The 16,123-nt window shown below is 46.3% G+C and overlaps 1 protein-coding gene across 1 annotated transcript in view; it reads left to right on the top strand.

The window, feature by feature from the left end:
* The window catches only part of TIMMDC1 (translocase of inner mitochondrial membrane domain containing 1), a 14,112-nt gene extending 1,079 nt beyond the window's left edge, over positions 1–13,033 (top strand). The window contains exons 2-7 of the mRNA XM_024209449.1: positions 1,206–1,371; positions 3,466–3,554; positions 5,261–5,328; positions 6,384–6,462; positions 7,362–7,472; positions 11,221–13,033. Of these exons, the coding sequence (XP_024065217.1) occupies positions 1,206–1,371; positions 3,466–3,554; positions 5,261–5,328; positions 6,384–6,462; positions 7,362–7,472; positions 11,221–11,365 (658 nt within the window). The 3' untranslated portion in view covers positions 11,366–13,033. The remainder of the gene's footprint in view (positions 1–1,205; positions 1,372–3,465; positions 3,555–5,260; positions 5,329–6,383; positions 6,463–7,361; positions 7,473–11,220) is intronic.
* Positions 13,034–16,123: the final 3,090 nt, after the last annotated feature.

Raw genomic sequence — 16,123 nt, 5'->3', positions numbered from 1 at the left:
CGCCGAAGGCTGCCTGACTGCCGCCCTCATGGTGACCTGCATGCCGCCCCCTGCGGCTTGCCGCCCCAGGCACTCGCTTGCTGCGCTGGTGCCTGGAGCCGCCCCTGGCTGTGATTATCTATCCAGTCTTCCATGCATTCCCTCCTATCCAGCTATCTCCCACACACTATCTATCTATCTGCCCATCTCACACACACACATGCTGCTGTGGTTACCTGGCCTCCTCATCCCAGTGCTCATCCTGCACAGCCATTCACACCTTTGCCTGGTGTGACACCCGTTGGTGAATCATTCACAGTCACCTGGATGTGCACCCAGTCTGACCTGCACACTCAGAAATTCACGACTAGTACATAAAGTAACAGTTATAAGGGAAAATAGCACTGTTTCCATCAGGCGGGGAAACAAAACTAGCAACCTGCTAGTACTGATCACGTTCCTCTCTGGGGTGAGCATGGCTTATGCCAACCCCTAGCACTGGAAAATCATGAGATTGATTTAAATACCATTTAATTCGCTGTCTGGATTCTGAGATTTTGGGGGGCATTTGAGTCATGTTTTTGACCTTTTCTCCACAACCCGGAGGGCTAGAAACTTACCTTTTAAAAACAAAAGCTGAGATTCTCCTGTGATCACCTGACTCCAGGAACTGGGGCTTTAAGAATAACACCCAATATCACAAGACTCACAATAAAATCATGATAGCTGGCAACACTACCTTTGTGATATTCTGTATTGCCCTTTCATTCTAGGAGTGAGAAAGCACAGTCTCCAGGGTTCACTCAGTCCTTAGCCTTTTTGCTGAGACTTCCTTTGAGTGACATTTGTTAGGGGTGTGGGTTTTTAAATACCCTGAGACCCACCAATTCATTTCACATAGACCTCCAAACAGCCATTAGATGCAATGGATTTTTGGACACTACTGATCTTGACTACAACAGAACCTGTGAAGGAAAGGTGAAAGACTCTGTCCCCCATTCGCTTTAGCTGTCCAGTCCTGCCCAAGAAGGATTTAAAAAAATATAATGTTACCTGTTTGCTTAATGTTGATGGCAGATTATGAGTTTAATCTGTAAATGCAATAATTTGAAGAGTAGTGTCTGAAATGATCCCATGCGTGATATGTTTTAGCAGGAATGACTCTTGTTAGGTTAGCAGTGCTCCCAAATGCTAAATCTCCCAGTAACATTGTTTCTTTGTGCTAGTGAACTACAGCAGTACCCAGAAGAAACTCTCAACATTATCAAAGCTACGTTTTCAGGGGCTGTCATTGGCTGGGTGTACGGAGGTTTGCCAGCTTTTCACCACGCGAAGACACAATATATTGAGCGGAGCCAAGCAGAGATTTTTCAGAACCGTCTGGATGCTGTGGTATGGACCAAAATCATGCATATTGGAACCAAAACTGCTCCTTTTTTGTGGAGCCTGTTTTCAGCAGGAAAGAGCCTGAAATAGAGGGGTGCGGGGTGTGGCGGGGGTTGGGATGTGGGTTCCGGCCCGGCACCGCTTACCTGGAGCAGCTCCAGGGTGGCAGCGGCGTACAGTGGGGCTAAGGCAGGCTCCCTGCCTGCCCTGGCCCCGTGCTGCTCCCGGAAGTGGCCGGCGGCCTCGGGGGGGCAGGGCAGAGGGCTCTGTGCACTGCCCTGGCCTGCAGGCACCGCCCCCCGCAGCTTCCATTGGCTGCGGTTCCCCGTTCCCAGCCAATGGGTGCTGCGGGGGTGGTGCCTGCAGGCCAGGGCAGCGCACAAAGCCCTCTGCCACCCCCTCCTCCCCTAGGGGCCGCAGGGACGTGGTGCCAGCTGCTTCTGGGAGCGGTGCAGGGCCAGGGCAGGAAGGGAGCCTGCCTTAGCCTCGCGGCGCCACGGGGGTGGCAATTCCATGGGCTGGATCCAAAGCCCTGAGGGACTGGATCCGGCCCGCGGGCCGTAGTTTGCCCACCCCTGCTGTACATGTGGGCTGTTAATCAGGCCAACTTTTTCAGGTGACAGATTGACCTGCTGTGCTAGACCAAAATGTTAAAACTTGAAAGAAAAACATCCTTACTTAAATATGAATTTTTAGATTGGCACTGCTTGTGGTTGCAAATTTAAGAAATTGGCTGCTGCGTCACTTACTGGGTGCTGCCGTTGTAAAGTTATAGCATTGTATGGTACTTCTCATTTGGAGGTCTAGTGTACAACAGAGCATTCAGTTCCCATTGGCAGTCAGATTTAAAGGGCAAGATATTTTTAATACAGGTAAGTGTGCAAAATGTGGGTGTAATTACCTACGTAATTTTCATGCACAGTTACTGTGATTGCATTTGAAAACTACCAAACTCTTTGATTTATATTCATAAATATATAATTTGTGTAACCATCTGTGGTAATTATCTACCTCAATTAAGTGCTGAGTTATGCTCACATTCTGCATGCTTATGTACTCAAAGTTATATTTAAGCTATTAAATTAGGCAAATTCTATTATTTCAAAAAATGGCTTACAAAAATGTTGAGTCTCTAATTTCCAGTGTGTTTTAATGGCAACCAGGTTCTCTCATAATCTGCATCATGAGGCTGTCAGATTGGTAACTTCTTCTTTGCTTGTCAGCATTTTTTGTTTTATTTAACACTTGACAGAATACAATTACAATTATTCATTACATCCAGCTACAAAAAAGAATATTTTATATTTCACTGGATCATGCCTTTAAAAGGACTCTTTAAAAAAAAAAAAAAATCTTACCTCTGTTAGTAATTTGGAAATTAAAATAGAAATGACTTTAAACATACTTTTAATCATTTATAGTATTTATTTAGTTTTGGCATTTTGCTCAGCTTCCACAAAAAAACTAGAGCACCCAGTTTCTCTCTGTGTTTCTAGTCTGTTTCAGGCGATTATATGTTTGCACCCGTGCTACAGCATGTGGGTTGCAAGCGCTGCAAAAGAGGGTGTTGGATTTAAGCAATCTTAATTGGAATGTTTTAAAATTTCATGAGATTTCTATTAATATAACATTTTGTAAAACCTTGTTTATATACAAAGCTTAAATTGTAGGCCTAAACTACACTGCTTGAGAGTCCTTCTTAATGTTTAAGCCAAATGGTTATCATTTAGTTATTTAATGACTATTAACCCATAGTTAAAATCAGTTAGAAACTAGTTTCAAGTTTCTGTCCCAATAGGTTTCTGCACTGCCAGTGTCATAAAAGACATTACTTTTCTGAAAGATGGCTGCCTTCAGCTCTAGGATTGGAAATACCAATTGGAATTAAAAATTTAAATTAATTCTCAGTTTTCCTGTTGAATGGCTGAGAGAAATGGGGGCTGTTTCCCCTTAAGATGGAACCAATGTATCAATTCCATCAGTTTGAGTACTATCAAGATGGGTAATCTTAATGGAATAGCCAGTGTCTCAAGTATCATCTGTGTGCAGTGAAATGACAGTGAGTTTAAGACCTGTAACCTTCTCTCATTCTCCCCATAGCAATCTGCACATCGTGCTGCAATCCGGGGATTCATCCGTTACGGCTGGCGCTGGAGCTGGAGAATTGCTACTTTTGTGGCAATATTCAAGTAAGTTTTTCATACCTATGGTTGTGGGGAAACATCAGGATAAGAACCTGCAGAGATCTGTTTAGGTGAAAATAACAGCTATAAGTGTTAAAGGGACTCTGTCAGGTTGAAAATCATACTTTAAAAAAGCTTTTTAAAACAAATGTAATTTATTTTTCTCCATTAATATTCTGTTTTCTTTTGACTTCTCACTGAGCGTGGAAGATGAAAACAGAGTGGTTGGTTTCACTTTTGGGGCTAAATCCACAAAGGGGACGTGGGCTCAGGATTGCAGTGCCTAAATTTAGATGTTCTGCCACCTAGTAGAATCCACAACTGCAAGTTAGGCCCAATGCACGGGGAGAGTTAGGTGCCTAAAAAGGATATCTACAAAAGCCAGCAAGCTGAATGGATTGGTGCCTAAGCTAGCCAATAGGAAATGCTGAGGAGAGAGGTATGGCCCAAGTCCCACTCCTCTCCGACTTTGGACTGGAGAAAGAGGTTTTTCTCCACTCGGGGATCACAGCTGTGGAGCTTCAGCCAGGTCAATGCTTTCTCTCAAAAAATGGAGGAGGCGGTGGTGGTGTCACCCTCTTTAGCCCTGAAGCCTCATGGTTAGGGCACTCACCTGGGAGGTGGGAGATCTGCAGTAAGTTCCTGCTCCTCTCAGGCAGAGGAGGGATTTGAACCTTGTTTCTGATGAAGCTGTTCCATTTAGCATGAAATACTGAAGTAGTCATTGGAGCAGGAACTTGAACTTGACTCTCCCCCATCCCAGGTGAATGCCCTAACCACTGGCCTATAGAGTAATTCTTCAGTCCAGTGAATATTTAATACAAAGTAGAACAGTTTCATCAGGAAAGATTGAAAGACCCACCTCACTGGTGTTTGCAGTTCCTCACAGTTTAGTACCATTTTCAGATTTAATTGATGTACTGTTTACTCCTTCTTCTGGAACTTTAATTGTGTTAACTATACTGGACCTAACACACACCCCTGTGGTTTCCCCACAGCTGTCTCCAGACATCTTCCGCACAGCTTGAGACATTGCTCTTTTTCATTACCCCCTTGGATTTTTATTCTATAGCCAGTTTTCAGTCTACATGACAGTGTCCATGTGCAAACCATTTTATAGTCATTTTGGGAGAAAGTTTTTGAGATAATCAAATGCCTTCCTAAAATCCAAATACAGAATTTCTGCTGCATTCCTCCTTCCCACTAACCTTAAGCTTGACGAGCAATTACCCTCCCCACCCAAAAAAAAAAAAAAAAAAAGAAACCAGCAACTTACAGTTGATGGTTTTATCCTCACTCAATAGTTAGAGACATAGGCTGCGCTTTAGGAGTTGACCAGCCATGCTTGTGGCTCCCACAAAATGTTCACGGTACACTGTCATGATTGATAGGTTCACTTTTGGGTCTAACCTGCTTGCAGACTTCATATGGTTTTAAATTTATGCTTGGAAATGTTGGCTTAAAAAAATTACATAAAAAACCTTGGCGTTCTAGTGCTCCCCCACATCCTGTAAGGTGATTGAGGTCAACGCATTAGTGGCTACTGTGTGTGTCCCAGACAGATCGGCTGTAGGGAGGATGGGGTGGGCTGACTTCTTAGCTCCCCATTCTTTAGTGAAATCCCTCTGATTTGGGTTCCATACGGCTGTATTGTCGAGTGTGCTCTTTGTTCATGTCTGCCTTCTGACTCTTTCTGTACCCCACGCTTGCAGCACAGTGAGCACTGGTCTGTCCGTGTACCGCAATAAAACCACCTTCAGTCACTTTGCTGCCGCAGGAGGTGAGATTACTTTATTTTTATATTCTGTTCTGTCTGAGTGAGGAGATACTGTCTTTGATTTGAGTCAGTGGGAGTCAGGGCTCCTGGCTTGTATTTCCTCTGCTGCCACCGACTCACTTTATGACCGTGGTTAATTATTTAACCATGGTGTGCCTGTTTCCCATTCCTAATACAGGGGTGATAAAACTTTCCTAACCCACCAGGGAGTTGCAAGGCTTAGTTAATGTTTGAAAGTTTGTTGCTCTTCTTGAGTGAAAGGTGCTTGGGTAGTATAAGTGCAGCGGAACAGTGTATAATATCTCATCTCAAAAAATGAGAAATGAGCATTAGAAATCCATCAGTGAGGGGGTATGCATATTCCTTCCTTCTCTTCATAACAGCTTAATGCTGCTGCTTACAAATGTTTCCAAGGGAAAGATCATTTTTAAGTTTGCTCTAGATACAGAACAGGGTCTCTTTCTGTATGTTCTCTTTATACAAGCATATACTGCGATTCCAATTGGATATATTTTTCCTCACTTCCTGTTTTAAACTGTTAGGTAGTATTACTGGTTGTTGTTGAACAACTGCTGTGCTCCGTCAGAGGTAGCTCCATTTCAGTAGCGGGTGGGCTGGTAGTCCTCCCCAAGCATTTAGTTCTTACAGCTCTTTTGGAAGAAATTTTGTGCTGTGTTTAGTGTTAGAGAAGTTACAGATTAAAAAAAAAAGACCTATTAGGTTGCCACTCTCATCTTCCCTTCCAATCTGAATTGGAAGAATGGCAACCAGGGCCAAAATGTGACTGTTGGGGGTGAAGCAGCTTTACTGAGTCACGTGACACCATATTGTGACATTCCCCCCCAAAGTGGTGAACATAGGGTTCAGACTGTCACACGTGTTCAGGCCTCTCAGAGATTGGCAGAGCCACTGCTGGCTCAGTATTTGGTTTCTGTTCTCTTGAGACTGGCTTTTGGCATTCAGGGGGTGGGGGTAGAAGTGGCAGAGCAGTTCCCTCAGTGTGTGTGTGTGGTGCTAGGACTCCTTAGAGACTCATCTCTGTGGCTTGTGTGTTTTAGCCTTTACAGGAGGCCTGTTCAGAATGCATTTGGGCCTGAGCAGAATGGCAGCTGGCAGTATCTTTGGAGCAGCATTCGGGTAAGCTGCACACATACCAAATCAATAAACAGGGTCAGAATGACATTCTTTAGCTACTGTATGTTGGATAATAACTGCCCGAGTCAAGCCTTGAATCTTAGCAGGGGCTGCAGCAGACTTCCCATACCCTCAGCACCCTGCTGGATTTTCTGCATCCCTTCGTGGACCATGATGATTTCTGTCTCCAAAAGTCCCCATCCAATTTTTCTGTACTTTATACTTCATTGTTCTTCCGGTGATGGCTGGATACATGGAGATTTCCCTTTCTCCTTAGAGCTGATCAGTCCTTGCGCCTTAAATGGCCATAGAAGATGCTGATTACCATTAAAACAGAAAAGTACCAATAGTGTTATGATCCTCTCTCCTCCTGCCCCTTCTCCCCATGTTTAGTGTCTCTACTAACCAGCTCTTCAGTTGGCTTCTCAGAACAATTAGCCAAAAGTAAAGAGGATGAAGCATTTTCTTGAGAAGTTGTGTTGTATACTGGTGAGAGCAGGAGACTAGGAGCAAGGACTCCTGGATTTCCTTCCCAGCTTCACCACTGCCTGCCTGTATGCCCTGGGGCAAATCACTTAGCTTCTCTGTGCCTATTTTCCCAGCTGTAAAATTTTAATAATACCGACCTACCTTGTCTGATAAGAGGCTTAATGAGTGCTTACAAAGCACATCAGCTGGTTGTAGCAGGGGTATTGTGTTTCCTGAATAGCTGTATGGGGAGTTGAGCTTCATGCAGTGATTGTCACCGCTTAGTGAAAAGGAGGTCTGAATATTGGAGGAGGTTATGGATCACTGACCACGTGGTTGCCCCCCCTCCCACACACTCGTTCCTTATTGCCAGTAAACTATTACTATTAGTGTCTTCTGATGGCTTATCTGTAACTTCCTCCTCCACCTCTTAGCATCCCTGCAGGAGGGCTGTTGATGGCAGTGCAGAAGCTCGCTGGTGAGACCATACAGGAGAAAAGAACACGTGAGAGAAGATTGCTTTATGAACAGAGGTTTGCAGAGTGGTAAGAAAAAATGTTGCACTATCTAAATTAGTGAATCTGTATCATTGATCAGAGATGGCTGTAGTTCCAACTTTTTCATTTGGCAAATCAATTTGTAAGAGAGATTATTGGATGGTCTATTTCTGCTTCCAGCCCCAGTTCCTCACTATTTGATTCTCAGGTTGTTTCAGGGATCAGTCTAAGAACCACTGATCTGGTCTTCCTAGCCTCAGATTGCACCGTTTATTGTCCAGTGAAAGTCATTCCAGTCAATGCTGCAATTTGCTTATTTTGTAGTACAGTAGTTTGAATTTATAGCTTGCCTCCGCTCAAAACTCTCCCAACATCTTCACTTCTCGTGTGGCTGGGAAAGTAAACAGCAGATTTTAATGTATTTTAAAGAATGTTTGGACTTTACTGAGTCTTTTATTACAATATGCAGACTGGGGTCAGGGGGAGTCAAACAGGGTCAAAATTCTTCTCATGTAGGTTTACATTTCCCTTTATTGGAAAAGGGATGCCAGAAGTCTTTGGGAAGGAAGGCCTCCCCTAAAACTATTAATCTCTTGAAAACTGAACAGTGTATATATTTATCATATTAAAAAAAAATCCCTAAAGATGGAAGAGAGCTATTAGTTCTTCGAGTGATTGCTCATGTGTATTCCACAATAGGTGTGCATGCTCGCCACGTGCACCGGTGTCAGAAGTTTTTCCCCTAGCAGTACCCATAGGGGAGTGCCCATAGCAACCCCTGGAGTGGCGCCTCCATGGCGCAGTATAAGGTGCGCTGCGCGCTCCCCCCACCCTCAGTTCCTTCTTGCCAAACAACTCCGACAGAGGAGAAGGAGGGTGGGATGTGGAATAGACATGAGCAACACATCTCGAAGAACACCAGTTACGGAAAAGGTAACTGTCTTTTCTTCAAGTGATTGCTCATGTGTATTCCACAATAGGTGATTCCAAGCTGTATCTGTTGGAGGTGGGTAGGCGTTCACAAATTCTCGGGACGGAGCACAGCCCTTCCGAACCCGGCGTTGTCCCTAGTCTGGGAGACGATCGCATAATGCGAGGTGAACGTGTGAACTGAAGACCATGTGGCAGCCCTGCAAATGTCCTGAATGGGGATATGGGCTAAAAAGGCAGCCGACGAGGCCTGCGCCTGAGTCGAGTGTGCCCTTACAATTGACGGCAGAGGGATTCCTGCCAAGTCATAACAGGTACAGATGCATGACATAATCCAGTTGGGGAGCCGCTGAGTGGAAATCGGCTGACCCCTCATGCGTTCGGCCGAGGCGACGAACAGCTGCAAAGACTTCATGAACAGCTTAGTTCGCTCCAGGTAAAAAGCCAGAGCCTATCTCACATCCAGCGTGTGGAGGCGACGCTCCTCACTGGACACATGGGGCTTGCAGCAGAGGACCGGCAGGAAAATGTCTTGACCCATGTGGTAGGTGGAGACCACCTTTGGGAGGAACGAAGGATGTGGGCGGAGCTGGACCTTATCCTTATGGAACACCGTGTACAGGGGCTCAGAGGTCAGGGCCCTGAGTTCCGAGACCCGCCTAGTGGACCTGATCGCAACCAGGAAGGCCACCTTCCACAAGAGGTGCAACCAGGAGCACGTAGCTAGTGGCCCAAATGGGGGACCCATCAGCCAGGCCAGCACCAAGTTCAGGTCCCACTGCAGGACCAGAGGCCTAACGTACGGGAAGAGACGATCCAATCCCTTAAGGAATCGGCCAGTCATGGCATGGGAGAATACCGTGTGCCCCTGCACCGGCAGGTGGAAAGCCGATATGGCCGCCAAGTGCCCCTTGACGGACGAGGGCGCCAGGCCCTGGGCTCTAAGGCAAAGGACGTAGTCCAAAATGAACTGGATCGGGGCAGCCACAGGGGAGATGCCCCGCTCAGCCGCCCATCGGGAAAACCAAGACCACTTTGCCAAACAGACTCAGTGCGTGGAGGGCCGCCTGCTTTCCAAGAGGACACGCTGAACCCCTTCCGAGCACGTCCTTTCCTCCCGGCCTAAAATTGTGATCATCTGATCAGACCTCCTGTATAGCCCAGGCTTCCCCAAAATAATTCCTAGAGCTTTTAGAAAAATATCCAATCTTGATTTAAAAACGATCAGTGATGATGAAGAATCCATCATAACCCTTGATAAATTGTTCCAATTTTTAATTACTCTAATCATTTACACCTTATTTCTAGTCTGAATTTGTCTAGCTTCAACTTCCAGCCATTGGATCACGTTATATCTTTCTCAGCTAGATTGAAGAGCCCATCATTAAATATTTGTTTGCCATGTAGGTACTTATAGACTGTAATCAAGTCACCTCTTAACCTTTTCTTTGTTAAAATAAGTAGATGGAGCTGCTGGAGTCTATCACTAAGACATCAGTTTGTAGAATAAGCAGATTACAAGCCCCAATGGTAAATCCTCCATATGCAGTTTTTCACATGGATAGAGTAATTGAGACCACATCCATCTTTTATTTCAAAAGTACTATCAGATTTTCATATCTATCAATTCATTCACTTACCAGTTTTTTCCAAAACCTCACTCTTCACCTGCTGAATCTAAATTACATCCTTTAGATGTGAGAATATTGCTGTTACATTACACAGAAAGAACTAACTCTTTTCATAAAACTTCAAGACTTGTTATTGCTTACGGTAACAAACCAAAAGGGATGGCTATTTTTTTCAAAACGTGTATTAGGATTGTATTAGAACTGTTCATGATATTAAGAAGAGTCCTCTATCACAATCAGAACTCACTCCAACAGACCACAAGTTGCATCAATAATAGCATGCCCAAGTCAAGTTCCAACACTGGAAGTATGTAGAGCTCCTACTCTGTCTTCAGCTCATACACTTACAAAACATTATTCATTACTTACTGCTTCAAGATCTGATGCCAACTTTGGAAGAGCAGTTTTGCAATCCCTTTTCAGATAACTCCTAGAGCTCACTATCTAGAAAGATGACTGCTAGCTAATCACCACAAGTGGGATCAACATGTGCAGTAACTGAAAGAAGAAAGTTGGTTACGTACCTTATAAGAAACTATGGTTCGTTGAGAGATTCTGCACATCTGGACCCCATGGCCCGTCCTCTGTTCCTGCAGCTCAGAAGCTTATAAATAAGGATTCTAGGCAGCAAAGGAAGTTAGTGGTAGTTGAGGTCACTGCCCTTTATCTGCTTTGGGGAGGATGGGGGATTGAGGGCGTGCACGGCGCATGTGTGACCCCGGTAGGGAAAATATTCCACACTCCTGTGCTGGGGCCCAATGGACACCATCAGTGGGATTCACGTGTGTGGAACCAGGGCCGGCTCCAGGGTTTTTGCCGCCCCAAGCAGCAAAAAAAAAAAAAAAAAAAAAAAAACACGATCGCGATCTGCGGCACTACCGCCGCCGCTTCAGCCGGCCCTGTGTGGAACATCTCGAAGAATGACCCTTACTGTAAGGTAAGTAACCATTCTTTGTTCTTTTTTAATTCGAGCATTCATATGACTGGCAGCTCGGGAAAGGAGTGTGTTCAAAGGGATAAGCCTGGTTCTTGTCAATGACACTGTTTGTGTGACTCATAAAAACTTACAAATAGCGACAAAACTAGACAGAGCCTAAAGATTTGGGCTTTCAGGTTACTGGTGTTTGTTTTACCAATGAGCAGGAGGAGATAACTAGACTCTAGGGCTGCAAATTATACGCTTAGAGGGAGAGTACAGAAACTGAAATTACTTTATCTTCCCTCTCCCCTTTTAGGAAAGCTAGGCTTAATGTTACTGAGTCTGACTTGGAAGAAATTGTCAGTAACACTCCGGAAGGAACCATGGAGAGAGATATGGAGAAGATCCAAGAGTTGTTAAATCTTCCCAAGAACCCTCTGCCATCGGAAGATAGGAACTAGTCTGAGCTCTGACTTCAGTCAAGGCATCTTGGAAGACTGGCGTGAATCTGTTTCTGTATCTATTGTTTTCGGCAGCAGCAGTTTGACGACAATGTTGTGGATATGCATCATGGCGGAGGGAGGGTTCAAGATCTTTAACTGGAGTAATGACCAGTGAGCTGTGTTTTGTGTGAGGGCAGCAACAGAACTCTTAGTGGCTACTTCACACTTGAATGCCCTGGGCCACATCTTAATGCAATATACACAGAGAAAGGGGGGTTCATTAGTGCTGCAAGAGTGCATATCCTTATGCCACTGTAGTGAGTGGCATGATGGCAGAGTCTAGGAGCTGCCACTCTCACAAGGAAGCCTGTAATGACATTTTTATCCTTATTTGAAAACAGAATTCAGTTTTGGTGAAACTGGCTGCACTGATAGCGCTGGAGTGCTGTCTATCCATTGCCCAGGTGCAGCATGGACAATGCCCATGCTAGTTCCCTCCACTCTCTTTCTTCAGCGTACCTCAACCCTGCTCCGCTAGGAACAGTGCTACGGGTGGGAAGAGTTTGGTGACTGTGGCCTACTCAGGCTTTCTGCGTTTTGCGGAAATAAATGGTTCTCAGTTTTCCAAATGAGGCTTGTGTCAGGATCACAAAGAAAGTGCCTGACAAGGACATACCTTGGGTTCCTCTAAAGTAGGGTGTCCTTCCTTGAGGGGGAGGGGGCTACAACAAGGATGACCGCATGTTGGCAGGAGAGCTTAGCGTTACGGTCACATTTTAACCCAAAATTGTGATTGTGTTAAGTTACAAATCACAGGATCCTCTTGGAGAAAACTATTGGAAATGCTATTTAACAGACATAACCGCTCACGTTGTCTAGGCTGTTTTGTCTGCTAGAATCTCTTCTTACTCTGGTCATATAATATTGTAATTGAGCACACCAGCAAGACGGCTCCCAGGGACGAGGAGAGTTAAGTCTCGTGGCCCCATTCAGGCTCTTGAGGCTGACAACCCCAATTCTCATAGCAAGAGCAAACAACTTGGTCATGAAAATCTAGGGCTGGCTTTGAATTATAACAGCCTGTGGTTGAAATGGCTCTGTATCCCTTCACCACTTCATGCTGGGCTGAAGCCAGTTTTTAGCAATGCTCGTAGTTTACTCCCTGTAACAGTGAGGTCATAGGTACACGACCCTGCTCCATGTAATGGAAGAAAACTCCCAACAAGGTAAAGACAGGAACCTGTTGACAAGCCATAACAGGAGCAGGGACTAAGTATGTAGCTTCCCTCCCCAGGGTTCAGCCAGGTACAGTACATGTCATTAAATTCTGCCTAAATGTTTTATTCCTTCACTTCCAGGTTGCTGTTAACATCTGCACAGCTCAGTCAGCAGAGCACATCCCACCCACCCAAACCCGGTTCCTCACACAACTTGTTTAAATAAGGCACTGGTTTTCAGAAATGAGCATATTCTCTATCAACTATACTCTCGTTTTTCCATAGGAGGAAAAAAATGCATTGTTGGGGTGGACGTGTCTTGTTCCTTCACATACTACAAGGGGAGGAATGTGTACAGCCATGGCTCTGCTTCATTGTTGTGGTCTTCCTCCACACCTATGTACAGGTCATCAACAATGCTGCCGTGACTCCCCCCCCCACCCCCAACAAACGTGTGTTTGCCACTCTAGTTATGCTGCGTTGTTTTTCAGCCTTGCCCAGTTGTCAGATTCTTTCATGCTCACATACTTTCTTGCTTCCCCATTCCTTGTAAGCACCCCACACCCTCACAACTTTAATTATGAGCTATATGCTGATGTGGCTCATTGCTCCCTCTTCCTCTTTTAATGACTGTTCTGGGAGTGATGATTAATGAGACAACTTCTTGTGCACGGTGGAATGCGTGTTAGAAAAACCATCAGAGCAAAGCTAGTTTTATAGAGCTTTTTTGCTCAGTGAGGGTCAAATGCTGTGGTTTAGCATTAGAAGTTGATTCACTTGCTCTTTCAAACACCCTCCTTGATGCATTTCCTGCCCAGTCTGTGTTTCCCTGTACTTCCTCATTTTGTATAATTCCAGCCACTGCTTCAGTCATAGCTCAGAATGGGGAATGAGGTGTTGGTTCTGAACCGTGTCTTTTAAAAAGCATTTTTACTAGTGATAAGAAGTGGCATGTTGCACAAAGACTGCAGGCCTTTAGTTATGAAATGAGGTGGAGGTGTGGGGGATGTGTGTGTGTGCCAAGCATACCTGTGCTGTGGCAATGCTATCGTGGAGGGCCATGGGCTCAGAGTTGAAGGGAGATTAGGGAAGAGCCCTTCAGGCGGCTACTGAGACCGTGCAAAGAGGCATCAGTTACCCCTGATGGAGTCTGTGCCTACCAGCGTGACCGACCTGCTCTTTTACTGCCTGGAATGCTGACAAAATGGGGGTTAATACATGCATGCTGGCTCTGGTCCGGTGAGAGTGGGTGCTGACCAGGCACTGGCCAAGTACCCTGGACTCCCACTGGCATTAGCATTGCGCACACCTTGCAGGACTGGGCTTTAAGGTGCAGGCCCCCTTTCCAGCTCAGCCCCTTTGGTTGAGGATTGTATTGGTGTAACTTGCCAACCTTGCACATACTCTGTACTGTGGCAGCCAACTGGCTAGAGCCTGACCTGACATAGGGCTAGAGCCACAAAAGGCTACAGCACCGAGCTTCCACTTTAAATCAAGTCCAACTATTAGCGCCTCACAGTGCTCACTCAGCTGCCACCTCACGCGGTGCCTAAATTCCATGGGCACCAAAGCTTCTGCCAGTAACATCCTAATGCCACCACATGGTTTGGTGCCTAAGCCTTGGCAAGCTCCTCACACTAGCTTGAACCACTGGGCTAGTGGGAATAACGGAGGAGGGCAGGGGTAATGGCACCACTGCAACCATGTTTTGCAGGAAAGGTTTGACCTGGTACAAGTGCCTGTGGCTAGGGCTAGGGCACTGTTCACAGCTGTGAATCCTGCGTGTAAGGTAGCACCTCCCTCTCACCCAGGTGGCTCAGGCCTCACCTCTCGCAACTCTCCTATTTACTAGCATAAATAGCTTCCTCTGCTCAGCAGGCTGGATTTTGTAGAGCCCATTCTTTGATGCCTAACTCTGAGCCTGAGTCCCCGTTGTAGATCTAGCCCAGCGGCGGACAAACTTTTTTGCCTGAGAGCTGCGTCGAGTTTCCAAAATTGTATGGAGGGCTGGTTAGCGGAGGCTGTGCCTCCGCAAACAGCCAGGCGTGGCCCAGTCCCGACCCCTATCTACCCCCCTCCTGCTTCTCAGTCCCTGACGGCCCCCCCGGGCCTCCTGCCCCATCCAACCCTCCCTGTCCCCTGACAGGCCCTGGAACCCCTGCCCCTGACTGCCCCCTGCCACCCCATCCAACCCCCCTCTCATTCCTGACTGTGCCCCCCGGAACCCCTGCCCCCATTCAACCCTGCCCCCTGACCACCATCCTGAATTCCCCTGCTCTCTATCCAACCCCCCCAGCCCCAGCTCCCTGCCCCCTTACAGCGCTGCCTGGAGCACCGGTGGCTGGTGGCGCTACAGCCACGCTGCCCAGAGCGCCAGGACAGGCAGCTGTGCTGCCCGGCTGGAGCCAGCCACGCCACCGCGCAGCTCAGAGCACCAGGTCAGGCCGGGCTCTGCAGCTGCACTGCCGCAGGAGCTCGCAGCCCCACTGCCCAGAGCATTGCGCCGGGGGCGGAGCGAGCTGAGGCTGCGGGGGAAGGGTGGGGGCGGGGGCTCGCCCCCCCAGGGCAGGAGGATCTCGTGGGCCAGCTGTAGTTTGCCCACCTCTGATCTAGACCCTGGTGCTTACTCTGTGACTATATAGCTTTTAGCCAGTGTAGAAGCTAATGAGCTTCTGTAGTTTCCCAGCACATAGAGCAGATATGTTTATTATTAAGAAAAGGAAACCAAATGCAGAGTTTATCCTTTAATACAATTAAGGGGGAAAAAAACCCCATAGAATATCTTAGCCAAAATGAAGATGTTAAACTGAAAGCAGTTCACCTGTTACATTGATTCAGGTGTTAAATAAGCTGAAAGGTCTCATGGAAACCATGTGCATTTCACTGAAAACACCGTGAGACAGTAGAAAACATAAAACATGTTTTATAGGGGGGAAAAATCAAACCCTAAATTTCCTGCATTTCTGTCAGTGTGAAATCCCTTAGCTCAGCTAGAAGGAATTATTTACAATGTCATAAGGGTATCTGGCGATTTACAAAAGCATATGCTCCACAGAAAAACCCTGCCCCAGAGAGCTTACAGGCTTCAGTCAGGAGTGCATATTAAATATAGAACAGCTGGAGGAAGATGGTTGGAAGTAAGTATGGCACTTTTTGGTTTTGTTTTTATTTTAAACAGGAAAGCATTGTGGTAGAGACGCATTTCTAGGAGGCTTCAGAGGAGAGGGGGAAGTTACAGAGCAGTATGAAAGGAGACACAAAGCGGAGAGTGGGCAAGTAAGTACAGCGTGGCATAGCGGCGGACAGTGGACCAGTAGGAGAATGCACTAGTTAAAGCTGGCAGTAGCAAGAGTACAGACTAGTTGCTGGGTAGTAGGAATGGGAAGAAAAGAAAAATGTGACACACTATTCCCATCACCATCCTAACTTACACTGGCTTCTCACCCAGAGCCTGAGCCTCCGTAAGCTGCCTTTATTGGCTTGGTTTCCCTCCAGTAATTTCTCTCCTACACACCTATTTACCAGAAAGAGGAGTGTAGGATTGGGGTGTCCCAGTGCT

Source organism: Terrapene carolina, unplaced genomic scaffold, assembly GCF_002925995.2.
Source record: "Terrapene carolina triunguis isolate 2854851 unplaced genomic scaffold, T_m_triunguis-2.0 Scaffold558, whole genome shotgun sequence".
Taxonomy (NCBI): Eukaryota; Metazoa; Chordata; order Testudines; family Emydidae; genus Terrapene; species Terrapene triunguis.
Note: the sequence above shows the minus strand (reverse complement) of the source record. Positions and strands in the feature narration are given on the sequence as shown.